The 14,209-nt window shown below is 34.0% G+C and overlaps 1 protein-coding gene across 3 annotated transcripts in view; it reads right to left on the bottom strand.

The window, feature by feature from the left end:
- The window catches only part of ATF7IP (activating transcription factor 7 interacting protein), a 107,910-nt gene that overhangs the window by 23,047 nt on the left and 70,654 nt on the right, over positions 1-14,209 (bottom strand). For all 3 annotated transcript variants that reach the window (XM_033116266.1, XM_033116268.1, XM_033116267.1), the window contains exons 7-9: positions 9,681-9,760; positions 6,488-6,576; positions 3,502-4,140 (exon numbers count right to left, since the gene is read on the bottom strand). In XM_033116266.1, the coding sequence (XP_032972157.1) occupies positions 3,502-4,140; positions 6,488-6,576; positions 9,681-9,760 (808 nt within the window). The remainder of the gene's footprint in view (positions 1-3,501; positions 4,141-6,487; positions 6,577-9,680; positions 9,761-14,209) is intronic.

The raw sequence follows: 14,209 nt of genomic DNA, 5'->3' as shown, positions 1-14,209 counted from the left end.
ACCAAAGACCTTATATACAATGTTAGACTACATTCATTTAGATATTTTTTTAACATTCTTACATTCTTTTAGATTTGAAACTCATTTTCAAGTGAATATAAAAGGTAACTTCAGATGAAAAGCAGAAGAGGGCGTTTCATTTTCACTTTCTCTTGAAATATCTTCATACAAAAAAGTCCTCAATACTCAGGAAAGATTTAGACTACTTAGCAAAATGTTATACGCGCGCACACATGCACGCGCACACATGCACACACACGTGCGCGCGCGCACACACACACACATTTTTAACTAACTATAAGAGTTTTGTTATCCAGCATGAGTCTCTCTTTGACCTAATTACCTCAAGGCTAAGAGTTAATTAATCAAAGAACTGTAATAATTTTCCTTAATCTAGATTTTCAGTTAACATTCCCCTGCCCCTTTATTAGACTATTTTCCTGATTCTTAATGTAACATTTTACAGTTTTACTGCATCTTTTTTGTTTTCTTTTACTCTAATATCTACTTCAGATGACTTCCATAAGTAAAAGGTTATAAATCAGTCTATTAATCAATAAAACTGTTCAGGGTATGAAATCAGAAATTGTACCTCAAAGTCTTTCTATCATGTGGGAAATAATCTCTATCTCATTATTCTTAAAAGATATTGTCATTTTTAACCAACACTGCATTTTTTACCAGAGTCATCAAAAGGTTTTATAGGAGTGCCAATTAGTAGTGTCCCTGAGTAAGTGCTGGAGAATGCTGTATGAAAATGAATGGAATGCAAAACTTTTAAATCATTTCCACAACACCATCTCTCACCTAGATCACTACAAGAGTCTCCTAATTGGTCTCTCTGACTCCATTTTTATCCCCTCCAAACCATTCCCTCACTGCAGCCAGTGTTTACAAATGTCACATCTCTCGCAGCAAAAAATCCTTTAACCCTATTTTCTACCACCCTTCCATTTATTATCTCATACCTTCATAGACCTCCCATATCTTCTCACAGAAATCTGCATACCTGGACATTCATCATATTTATAATTAATTACTTATTTAACAGCCAAGTTTCCTATTTGATTGTGGGCTTGGTGAGACTATAAACCATTTGGTACATTTCAGGGTATCTTCAGGACTTGAAAATACAGGCATTCAATATTTCATGAATGACTGACATTAGCTATAATTTAATCCCTAAATTACCACAGTCTCTAGGATGATTTTTACTTTACCATAAACAGAAAATACTGACCTACTCTATGAGGATATATGAACTATAATAAAATACATACAAATTTATACAGTCTAGTTAGATAGCATATATTTTCAGTAAGTCGATAATACCTATGTAAGTATAGGACTTAAAAAGTTTTAATAATATATCTAATTAATTTATCATATTAAGGATGTATTAAATTTTGACTTCAACCTCTACTTTAAGCCAAAATTCGCTATTTGGTTTCAGCTTATGTTCTGGGAAGCCTAAATAGTTAAATGCCTACCTTAATGTCATTTATGGCACCCCTGAAATTATTTACTCATGACCAAAGAACGTATCATCTCATAGGATCTCATTCTAATTAACTTTATAAATGACATAAACGAAGCTTATCATTCACATTTATGGTTAATATCTAATAGTTTGCTTTCAAATGTATGTAAGCATTCTAAATACAACTTTAAATGAAGATCTACTTTATATCATTTATAAAGTACATACAAATGTGTTAAATAAATGTTAAAATATAAAATCTCAAGTGTAAGTACAAACATGTATTATCACAAAACTAGAATGATGTACTAATTAATGATTATGAAAACTTAATTTTATATACAAAAATTAAAAACAGTCAACTAATTAAACAAATACAAAAGAGACTGACACTTATTATAAATAACATAGTGCATTAGCTAGATAATTTTGGGGAAAATATACCCTTTGTGTCAACAAGTATTCATAAAAATTTTAAGAGAACAGAATAATAAAATTATAATTCTGAAATTTATAGAGGTATTTTGGGTACTAACATTCGTAACATTAAACAAAATCTTTTATTTATTTCTTTTAAGCCCATGGTCTTTCAGGAAAAGTTCTATATTTAAGAATATATCTTTACTTGTGACCATTAATTGAAAACAATGTCAACTTAGGTTCATTTCAATATTTCATACAGAGGAAAAACTCCAAAATCACATAAAACAATGTCCATGATAAACCATCTTCCACCTGACATACTGAAAAATACTAAGGATCACAAGGAAAAGAAATGAGAGAAAATTAAAGTAATCCCCTAAAATATTTCTCATTCACTCATAGTTAAAAGTAACCATTTTCAGTGTTGCAGACATGAATTAGAGTATCTAAGGAATAATATGGTAGCAGATAATGCTAAGAAATATTGTTACTGTACTATGCAAACATTTAATTTCAAGTACTAATATTAATAACAATTGCATTTTTATATAAAATTTCAGATTTCCTCTCACATGCCAGATGTTAATTATATGAGGGTGATATTCAGATTCAGTCCAATATTAATTTTGATTTGCCACTCATTCACTCTCTCAACAACTCTGAAATACCATCACTATTTTAATACAAGAAAATATACTGAGAGGGCAAGCACACTACTGAAGGCTATATAAAAAGTTAAAAATAAACAAGGCTTAGATATCTCACTTATAAAAGTAATTTTGTACTTTAGAATCTGTTTCTGATATTTCATGATCACTTATTATATCAGTAAGACAGATATTGTGGTAATTTCACTATACACATGATGTCTATGCATTGTTGCTGTCCTTCCACAATAGCAGTGGGAATAAATGTGAAGTCAGAAATGAAGAACAAGGAAGCTCAAGAATGCATTAAAAAACGCAAGTTTTCTAAGAACAAGGAAGACAAAGTTTAACAGATTTTTAAATACAGATACAATCAAGCTCTCCTTTTTGCAATATTTTGAAGTATATAGATATATACAAACATAATCGTATGTCATAAGATAAAATATACAACAGAGAAAACAAAAAGCAACGAAACATTTTACAGTAAATTAGAGAGGGAAGAACCTATTTTTAAACTGTTCAAACTTGAAGATGTGACTGATGAATGTACAAAGGATTTTTCCAAATGGGTAGGGAAGATATGTGGTTTTTATTTTCCTCTTAAACATATATTACATCAGTTAGATACTTTAAGATAAATTTGTTCTATTCAGATATTTCTGGCAAACGTAGCTTTGCTACAAAGTCTAAATGAAAAATTCACCTAGATCAGGAAAATTCCTAAAGGATAAATTACAAATGTTAACTTCTAACTCATACAAACTCTCTCCCAAATTCCATTTTAACAACATCATTTCTTATGTAACTAAAAATTACTAAAAATAATCTCCAGGATATTATATTTACTCTGTTTTTCCAATAATGCTAGCCACTTCCACACACAAACATATATCATCTATAGGCCATTATCAAGCTTACATTTCTATTATTAAACCTATAGTGACTTACCAATTCTTGGGGTAGAAGTGCTGTTCTGTTCTGCAGGAGATGAAGTACTAAAAGCAGAAATTGGAATTTTCATCTGTATAGGACCTCGGTTATTTGACGGACTGTAGAGTCCTGATGGGCCTACCGTTGGTAAAGAAGTCCTTGTGGCTTGTACAATAGAGTGTGCTGTTGGAACGGCCTGTACCGCGAGTGTTGTTCCTAATGACGCAGCACTGGCAGGAGAGTTCCTTTGAATACTAGAGCTGGGCACAGAAGGAACGTTGTTTGGTTTAGTGGGGTTTGGCAAGGATGGCAAGGACACTGGATTTTTGGTAAGACCACTCACTGTAGGTGGGCTTTGGACAGAAATGAACTCAACGTTGCCAGATGGTTGATTGGTCACTAAAGTCCCTGGATGGCTCTGTAGGAGCTGAGGCTGGGAGGATACCGCAACAGGTACATGCAAAATCACTGGTAAAGGTTGTAAAGAGATTGTAGGTTGGGGATTTCCAGTAGGCACCTGAGTAGTAGCAACTACTGTAGCTGTGTTGGGTGCAGGAAGAATTGACGTTGCTGTCAGAGAACCCGAAGTCACTGGAGTCTGCAATTTAGGTTGACTACTGACAACTGTTGGAGGAGTCACAAGAGTGGCTGACGATACTACAGAAAGAAAAAAGAAATCTCAGTTTAAATGGCGATCTTTATTTATCAGGTAGGATAGCAAATACAAATTTTAATGCACTGCAGTAGATACAGTAAAATCCTTCATAATGAAATTTTTTCCAGATATAAGTTCTTGAAATTCTTAGAATGAAATTGGTAGAAGCATTCATTATTGCATCTATGATTGATACATTATAAAAATATCACATAGTTTAAGATTAATATGGAGGACTGCTATCTCATTATCCAAACAATCTCTGAAAACTAATCATCACTTCAGAGTAACTGGAAAAACAACTGAAAACTTGTATAGGTATTTTTGAAACTAGACTAAAAACATTATAAATGCTTTAGGACACAGGAAATATATAAACTCAAATAGAAATACTAGTAAGAGTCATCACTGTTGATGACTCTAATAGTGAATAATAGATAAATTTGGTCATGTATTTTATCATTTGGACCATGTGAAACCTGCATCTGTGGATCAAGTTGTATTGAATTGCCTCGGAGAGGATCTAGAGAGGGAAGGTTGCCTATTGACTCTATTGACATTGTATGATATAGAAAATAGCAGGGTAAAGGTGGGAGATGAACTAAGAAATAAGGGAGCTGATACTAAAGACCAGAGAAAATCAAAATGCTGGTCACAGGAGTTTGACAGTAATTTTCGTTCAACTATTTGCATTTATTCTCATTTGAACAGGTTTGAAACAGACGACCAAGTTTCTTTCTCATTGATTTGTAGTTTTTCTTCCAAAATCATAGGCACACTAGAGCAGCAATTCTCAAGGTGATCCGGGGAACACCTGGGAGTTACTGAGACACTTTGGGGGAGCTTGCAATGTCAAAACTATTTTTATAATAATAATAAAACATTATTTGACTTTTTCACCATGTAGATATTTGCACTGACAGAGTAAAAGCAATGGTGAGTAAAACTTCTGATGCCTCTGCAAAAATCGACATAGTGATACCAAGCTATCACTGCATTCTTTATCACAACACGTTCACAGTAACAAACAAAATCAGTTTCACTTAAGAATGTCCATGATGAAGTATTAAATATGAATTTTATTAAATCTCAACCATTTAGTACAGGTCTTAATATTCTGTGTGAAGAAATAGGAAGTACACATAAAACATTACTGCTGCATGCCAAAGGAAGAAGGGTGACTCAAGGAAAACTACTTGTACGACTGACTTGTAGGCTGAGCTAACAGCCTTTTTCATGGAAGTCCATGTTTACTTGAAAGGTTAACTTACAGGGATACTGTGGTTATTCACACTTGGGTATTTGGCAAATCATTTCTTGAAAATAAAACAAGGCAGTCACTTCAAAAAGAACAACCAACAGTATTTATTGACAATAATAAAATTTGAGTTTTAAAAACAAAAATTAGAACTTTGGAAAAACTGGTATCTGCCACTGAGAGCATGACAGCTTCCCAAATCTTTAAAAGACTTTTCTGAGAAGAATCAATAGTGAAATAAGTGAATGTAAATTAAAAAAATTATTAATGAGATGTGTCGACATTTGGAAGATTTAGATAGTGAGCTCTTCACAAATGATCAATGATGGTATTAGTAAAAGATCCATCCAAGTTCAAGACAGATGGATTTTAATGAAAAATTTAGAAAAGTTCATTGGTATAGTTTCAGAGCCACTTTGCAACTAACTTAATAAACTACTTAGCTGTGTCAAAGAAAATATACACAGTTCTCTAAAAGGGCAAGAACCTTTCTAACTACATATTTGTATGAAGGTCAATTTTCTTCATGTACTTCAACCAAAACAACAAATTACAACTGATTAAATACAGACATAGATATGAGAAACCAGCTTTTGTAGGCTGTGTTAATGTTTTAAGTGAGACATAAAAGAAATTTATAAAACTATAAGATACTCTTTTCAGTACTTAAGCTTTGAAAAGTTATTTTTCATTAAAACATGTTATGTGTGTTACAAAACAGGTTTATTATTTTTAAATATTTTTAAAAATAGGTTTATTATTTAAAATTTTTATTTTAATTTTTACTATAGTAAATATCAATAAATATAACTCCCATAAACAAAAGCTCTTTGGGGGATCTTAATAATTTTTTAAGATTATACAGAGATATGGTAACCAGAAAGTCTGAGAACCACTATAGCAAAGTTTTGAACTTCCATATTTTCATGTGTATATGTAATCCTAACGTATAAAATTTTATACATAGCCCTCAATTTTAGATCAATATGCTCAGTTCCTTAATACATTTCAACCTCAAAAGAATGTGAAAAGAAAACCAAAGCCTTCAATTACCAAGAAAATGTATTTCAGTGTTAAAGGATATTATTTACCTGTATTCACAGGGGTTTGAAAGGATGGCGTTGAACTCTCGCTTACATTTCTTTTGGACTCCAGTAACTGTCTCACTGTGCCTACATTTCTATGAAACATATATACACACAAATAATTAGTCATGGATGTGTTGTTCTAAGGAACATCAGTTTACGTATAGACAAAGCATAGGAACAAAGGGTGGCTAGACTTGGGTATTGTAAATGAATGCACTGAGGTAAAGCTAACCCATAGAACTTCAGAATGCTGGGGTCCATGGCATTAGGGAAGAGTCTTCCTCTTATATTCTAATGTCATCAATACTTTTACCTGAAAACCAAATGTAGATTCCAGTATCTGCAGACGTTAATTTTTACACCTTGACCAAAACATTTCAATTACTTGAGAGAAAACTATTTAGCACAAGTGAGTAAAGAAATCTGTAATAACCAAAGAAAGCCTTATAATAAATCAGCAAAATGAATATCTACAGGTGAACAATTATAACAAAGCAAAAAAGAAGGAAATATACTTAATCCAGGTTACCACTTATCTCTACACAAATAAGATGACATTCCAAGATTTTTCTGATAAATATAATCAGAACCTTGTTCTCTTATTTTAAAACTTGAGAGACTTGTTATTTAAAACCCTTGCACACTACTGGTGGAAATGTAAACTGGTGCATCCACTATGGAAAACAATATGGAGTTTCCTCAAAAAATTAAAAATAGAACTACTGTGTGATTCAGCAATCCCACTTCTGGATATTTATCTGAAGAAAACAAAAATATTAATTAGAAAAGATCTTTAAAAAAAAAGACAGAAATATCATCTGGCCTACGGCTCATGGCAGGCCTATTGTCTATCCCAGCCTGTTAGGGAACTGACCCTTGAGCTTTACCTGGTAGACTCAGGAAATGCCAGTCAGTGGGCTGAGTTTGAACAAACTTTCAGAGTGGGCTGAGGGACTACCCGTTTCACTCAGTAACTAAAGCTTCATTGAGAACAGATTACATGATCCAAAGAGAAGTGTTTTCTTTCCTTTTTAGGACAATCGGGGAATTCAGTTGGGAAAAACCCCACAGTGCTGGTGTGGGCATCTCCCTTCCACTCTCCTGTCCCAGGGGAGAGATGCCAGCCCTGAGCGGTAAAATCCTGGAATCTTCCCAGAAGGAGGCAGCATGGAGAGAGGAGCTTGGGGACTAGGTTTTACTGGAGAGAGCTGGCGCTTTCTGCAGCCTGGGGAGCCACAGAGAACATAGCCTGACCACATGGGAGACGGTGGGTGGCTGTGGGCTGTGGAGACCACCACAGGGGGCATATCCCAGTCCCTCTGCAGCACCAAGGTTGGGGGGGGACCTCAGACAGTATCAAAGGAACAGAAGTGAAGATAGTGCCCCCCACCAGTGGGCCACAGGCCTGGATACACCCCCATTTTTCTAGCACTGACCAGGCTGAGTTACCCCTCTTACCCTGCAGAGGACAACAGGGGATCCCCAAAGTGACTGAGACATTTCCTGCCAGGTGGGTGGGGGGAGAGCCAGTGGGCTTGGAGCAGATTAAAACGGATTTGATCTGCAAGGTTGGATACAGCTGCCACCCTAGGTGGCTAATGAGGACTTGAAATGTGGCTTGTGTGGTGGATTTTCACTTAATTTTAAGTAATTTAAATGGAAATACTGACACTTGATTCAGTTATTGGAAGAGTTTTAAGTACGTTTGGAACAACCTGGGTAGTGAACTTACTTTTGCAGTTCTAAATTTAGAGCTCAGAATAGAGATTAAGTATTTCTAATGAAGATACAGCACTCGAATGGAGATGCTGCTCTGGTGTGAAATAGTCACTGGAGTTTGGAGACTTGGTATTAAAAAAAAGAATGTAAACTATCTTGTTAATAATTGTATATTGATTACCTGTTGGAGTGACCATCATTAGGATATACTGGGCTAAATAAAATGAAAATGCAAATTTACTTGTTTCTTTTTCCTTTTTTAACGTGGGTACTAAAAAATTTAAAATTACATATGGAACTCATGTTATATTTTTATTGGGCAGGGCTGATTTGGGGGAATTAGGAATCAAAGATTAACAAAACAAAAAAGTTTAAGTGGTATTAAGTGGTCTTAAGTAGACTGCCAGACACATTTTGTAAAATGGTGGTGGCAGGGGGCCAGTGAGAGTTTTCCTTTTTTTTTCCCCCTGCTTACCTTAATCCCCAGGAATGTCTGTGATCTGTAAAAAATGTTCTAGAAACAGCAGATCCTTGTCTGGGCTCATCTGCAAAACCCTCAGCTATAGAAAAGACCTGTAAAGCTCATCGGAAAGACTTGTGATCACACTCAGAGTAGAAGCTAGAATTTTCACTATGACCCAAAAGCCCACTCAATGTTCTGTCCCCCTTTTTTTGTGCTTTGACCTCATCGCACATCTTCTCCCCATCCCTCATGCCTGCCCCACCTGCCTCCTTGCCGCTTCTTAGGTCTAGGGGGAGAAAAATGCAATAGATGGCTAGAGCATGGTGCTAATAACACCATGGTTGCTAGTTGCGCCCTCCTTAAAAAAAAAAAAAAAAAGGTATACATGCATGCCCATTTCATTGCAGCATTATTTAGATTAGCCAACATATGGAAACAACCTAAGTGTTCATTAATAGATGCATGGATAAATAAACTTTTACACAAACACACAGAATATTATTTAGCCATAAAAAAAAGAGTAAAATCCTCCCATTTGCACCAACATGAATGGACCTTGAGAGCATTGTACTAAATGAAATAAGTCAGACAGGGAAAGACAAATACTATATGATCTCTCTTATATGAGGAATCCAAAAGAAAAAAAAAAAGTATAAGGGTGGCTGGTTAGCTCAGTTGGTTAGAGCACAGTGCTCTTAACAACAAGGTTGCCGGTTCGATCCCCACATAGACCACTGTGAGCTGTGCCCTTTACAACTAAATTGAAACATATTTTTGACTTGGAGCTGATGGGTCCTGGAAAAGACATTTAAATAAATAAAAAGTTTTAAAAAAAAAAGTATACAGAGAACAGATTGGTGGTTGCCAGAGGTAGGGGTTGGGGAGTGGAAATTATATTTTGTTTTCTGTTTTTAGTCTAAATAAACTGAACTTAGAAAGAAAAAAACACCAGAGAGGCAGAAAAAAAGGAGAAGATAAAAAAACAAATTGACAAATAGACTTTATAATTCTCACCTGTAGGGCACATTGTTACTGCTGTTGACATCAACTACAGACTTTCCTGGTGCTACAGGTACAGGTGGGTTTGGTGGATTCTGAGGGAGAAAAAAATACCAAGGTTAAAAGAAAACCCAATATTCAACGAAACTTTAAAAATAAGATGTTAAATACTATATCAAAAAATTATCTATTACTTCTATAATGTAGTAAAAAACATTACCAGTTGAGACAAAAATCTGAATCTTATAATTACCACTTGAAACAACTTCTTATCATATGAAAGATTAATATAATAATTACTATAACTCAGTTTTTTGGGATGAGTAAATAAAGAATTTGAAAATGGCTTACATGCTATAAGGGTTCAATAAATATTAACAATAAAATATAAACAATAAACCAGATACAGTCATTCAATAAATATCTAATGAATGCCTACTATATACTTGGTATAGCAGGCACCAAATTACCATCAGAAACTCAACAATGTGCATATTTACTCTTCCCAAGAAATAGTGGATAATCAATTAAGTGGCAGCTTAGGTGGTCAAATACCAAACTTCTCAAATCAAAATTATTTTTATGATTTTTGTTTACAAATGACTTGCCACTATGTGACATAATTTCATAAAAATGTCTCGATTCTAAATTCAAGTACCAACTAATTTTAGCCTTTCCCCCCCCAAAACAGGAAATATAGAAATAAATTCTAATATCTACATGTTAATTATTATTTGGGTCTCCATAAGTGATAACACTATCATTATGTATTTTTTCAATTAAGAAAAACAAAGTAACTCCCCTCAAGACTTGTATTGCATGTTAAAGCAAAGGTGATTTAAGTGCTTAGGATCACATCAAGCAGATGCCACTAATCAATCTTCCCTTCACATCAACAAACATATCCTGCTGTTTTTTATAGGATAAAAGGATAATTTTAACCAACCAGTATAGGACTGTATAATTTATTCATACACAAAAGAATACACAAAAGATAGAATTAAGATATACTGCTCTAAAGGTGCTTAAAATCTGACTGTGAACACAAAAGACATTTTGAACAAATAGAAAAAGTTAAAGTAACAGTGTAGTGCCAATTAAAAAACTTTTTAAAAAAAGTTTTTTGGGGAAAGAAATATATCTTCAAATAGGCCTTTGAGTAATTAGTACACTCAGAATAGTTCAGAAGAAGATAAATAACATTTCAGGAAAAAAAAAAAACAGAAACAGGAAGAGTAAAAGCAAAATAAATAAATACAACTGGCTTAGAACATAGTATGTAGTTATCAGAGCACCTTAAACACCACAGTGTGGTGACATCAGCAAGATGGCAGACTAGGAGCCCTATATCCTCCTTCCCTCACAGAGACAATGACTTAACAATATACAGTCCAAATTCCTTTGTGAGAATTCCAGAAACCAGGTGAGGTTACAGCATCCTAAGCAAGAGCAAGGCCAAGAAGAGGTGCACTACAGTGGGAAGGAAGCTCTATTGCACTTACCTGCCATACCTCATTCCCCTCCCAACACAGTGTGGCATAATCAAGAGAAAATTCCACACTGTATCTTTTCTTTCAGGAAACAAAAACAAGAATGGAAGTTGCATGTAACATTTTGACTTTTCAGGAAACTGCCCAAGGCACTGGTTTTTGTCTCACTTGATTTGGAGGAAGTGGGACACACTGAGTAGCTGGGGGCTAGATGAAAGCAAAGGCATGATTTTCAGCTTGGTACAGCAACAGAAAAATTACAGTAACACCGACAGGCAGCAGGAGGACTTCCAAAATCATGGCTTACAAAACCAAGATTGCAATATGGAAGACAAATACCAGGAGGAGCTCCCAGGTAGAAACAGACAAACCACTTCAGATGGCAAATTACGTGCACAAGCTCAGAGAAGAGCTTGTGCTCTTCTTAGGTTCAAACCTTTTCTAAAGGTTTATCTACCCAGGTTTATCTACCTGGGTTGACTAGTTAAGGTCTTCCTCTCTACAAAGATATTCTGAAAAGACAGGGAAAGATGGCTGTTTTTTCAAATGCCCAAATTTTAACAAAGATAAGTACATCTACTTATGTACTTATGTAGTTATCAGAGCACCTTAAACACCACAGTGTGGTGACATCAGCAAGATGGCAGACTTGCCATCAGCAAGATGGCAGAAACAGGGAAATATGGCCCAATCAAAGAAATAAATCTCCAGGAACTAAATTTAAAGGAACAGAGACCTATGAATCACCAAACAAAGAATTTTTAAAAACCGACATTAAGATATTCAACGAGATAAAAGAGACTATAGAAAGAAAAGTAAATGAAATCAGAAAAATGATGCATGAAGAAAATAAGAACATTAACAAAGAGAAACTTTAAAATAGAACAGACAGAAATCCTGGAGCTGAAGAATACAATTGGACTGAAAAATTGAACTACAGGCAGTCAACACCAGACTGCATCAAGGAGAATAAGGAATTAGTGAACTTGAAGCAAAGTTATTTGAAATTATTGAGTTAATGGAGCAAAAAGAAAAAATAATAAAAATAATAATAAAGAGAGTCTAGGGGATTTATGAGATGCAGTCTAATGAACCAATACATGAATATAGGAGTTCCAAAATGAGAAAAGAGACAATGTGCAGAAAGCCTACTTGAGTAATGGCTAAAAACTTCTCAAATTTGAGGAATTGAATTGATACACAAATTCAAAAAGCTCAAAAAACTCCAATAAGGTTAACTCAGAGAGACCTACACTGAGAAACATTCAAACTGTCAAAGTCACAGAGAAAAGAATTTCAAAAGTAGCACTAGAAAGGCAACCCACCGCATTTAAGGTAACTCCCATAAGATTATCAGTGGTTTTTTTTCAGCAGAAACCTAGCAGGCGAAAAGGCAGTGGTATGATATATTCAAAGCACTGAAAGAAAAACACTGCCAAGCAAGAATATTATTTCCAGCAGAACATTCATTCAAAAATTAAGGTGAAATTAAGACTTTCCCAGAAATAGAAAGCTGGGGAGTTCATCACCATCAGATCTGCCATACAAGAAATGCTGAAAGGAGTCCTTCAAGTTAAAATGAAAGGACAAAAGATAACAACTCCAAAGCATAATAAAATATGAAATTCTCTGGAAAAGGTAAGTACACAAATACAGAATTCTGCATTACTGTGAAGTTGGTGCATAAATCATATTTAATTTTGGTATAGCATTTAAGCATAAAAATAATTAAATCTAGGGTAAAAGATATACAAAGTAAAAAGACATAATGCACAACATCAATAACAAAGTGGTAAGATGTAAAGAGTAGAGTTCTTCTATGTGATTGAGGTTGTTACCAGTTTAAAATAGTTGTAACTTTAAGATAATTCATGTAATTCCCAGGGTAACCTCAAAGAAAATACTTATAGAACATACAAAAGAAAATGAGAAAGGAATTAAAGAAAAAAAGCAATGAAACACAGGAAATAAGCAAGAAAGGAAAAGAGAGACAAAACGCCTCTAAGACAAATAGAAAATAATTAACAATATGACAATTAAGTCGCTCTCTACACCAATTACTTTAAAACCAAATGGGTTAAATTCTCCAAAGAATGACATACATTAGCTTAGTGGATAAAGAAACAAAATCCTGCTATACGCTGTCAACAACTGACACACTTTAGATTTAAAGACACAAACAGGCCAAAAGTAAAAAGATGGAAAAAGACATTCCATTCAAATTATAACCAAAAGACAGTAGAGGTGACCATACTTAATGTAAGACAAATAATATTTTAAGTAAAAAACAATCAAAAGAGACAAAGAAGGGCATTATATTAATAAAAGGGTCAATTAACCAGACATAACTTTTATAAATATGTATGCAAATAACATCAAGGCCCTCAAATATATGATGCAAAAATTGACAGAAATGAAGAAATACATAGCAACAAAATGAATACTCGTAGTCTACAATATATTCTATATAATGGATAGGTAATCCAGACAGAAAATCAATAAGGAAACAGCAGAAATGAACAATACTATGGACCAAATGGACCAAACAGACATATGCAGAAATTTTCACCCAACAGCAGAAGAATACACATTTTTCTCAAGTACACATTGCAGTCAGAAAGGATATTTGATATTCTCCAGGATAGATCATATACAAGGTCACAAAATGAGCCTTAACAAATTTAAAAAGATGAAAATCATATCAAATATCCTTTCTGACCACAATGGAATAAAACTAGAAATAGCAAAAGGAAAATGGAAAAGTCACAAATATGTGGAAATTTAAAAACACTTAAAAACACTGCAGGTAAAATAAAAAATCACAAAGGATATTAGAAAATATCTTGAGACCAATGAAAACACAAAAACACAACATATCAAATATATGGGAAAATTAATGCAGCAAAAGTAGTACTAAGAGGAAAGTTTAAAGCACTAAATGCTTACACTGAAAAAGACCTTAAATCAACAATCTAACTTTATACCTCAAAGAACTAGAAAAAGAAAAACATACTAAACTCAAAGTTAGAAAGAAGGAAATAAGTTACAGCAGAA

Source organism: Rhinolophus ferrumequinum, chromosome 10 (genome assembly GCF_004115265.2).
Source record: "Rhinolophus ferrumequinum isolate MPI-CBG mRhiFer1 chromosome 10, mRhiFer1_v1.p, whole genome shotgun sequence".
Classification (NCBI taxonomy): Eukaryota; Metazoa; Chordata; class Mammalia; order Chiroptera; family Rhinolophidae; genus Rhinolophus; species Rhinolophus ferrumequinum.
This window is presented reverse-complemented; position numbering and strand designations above follow the sequence as displayed.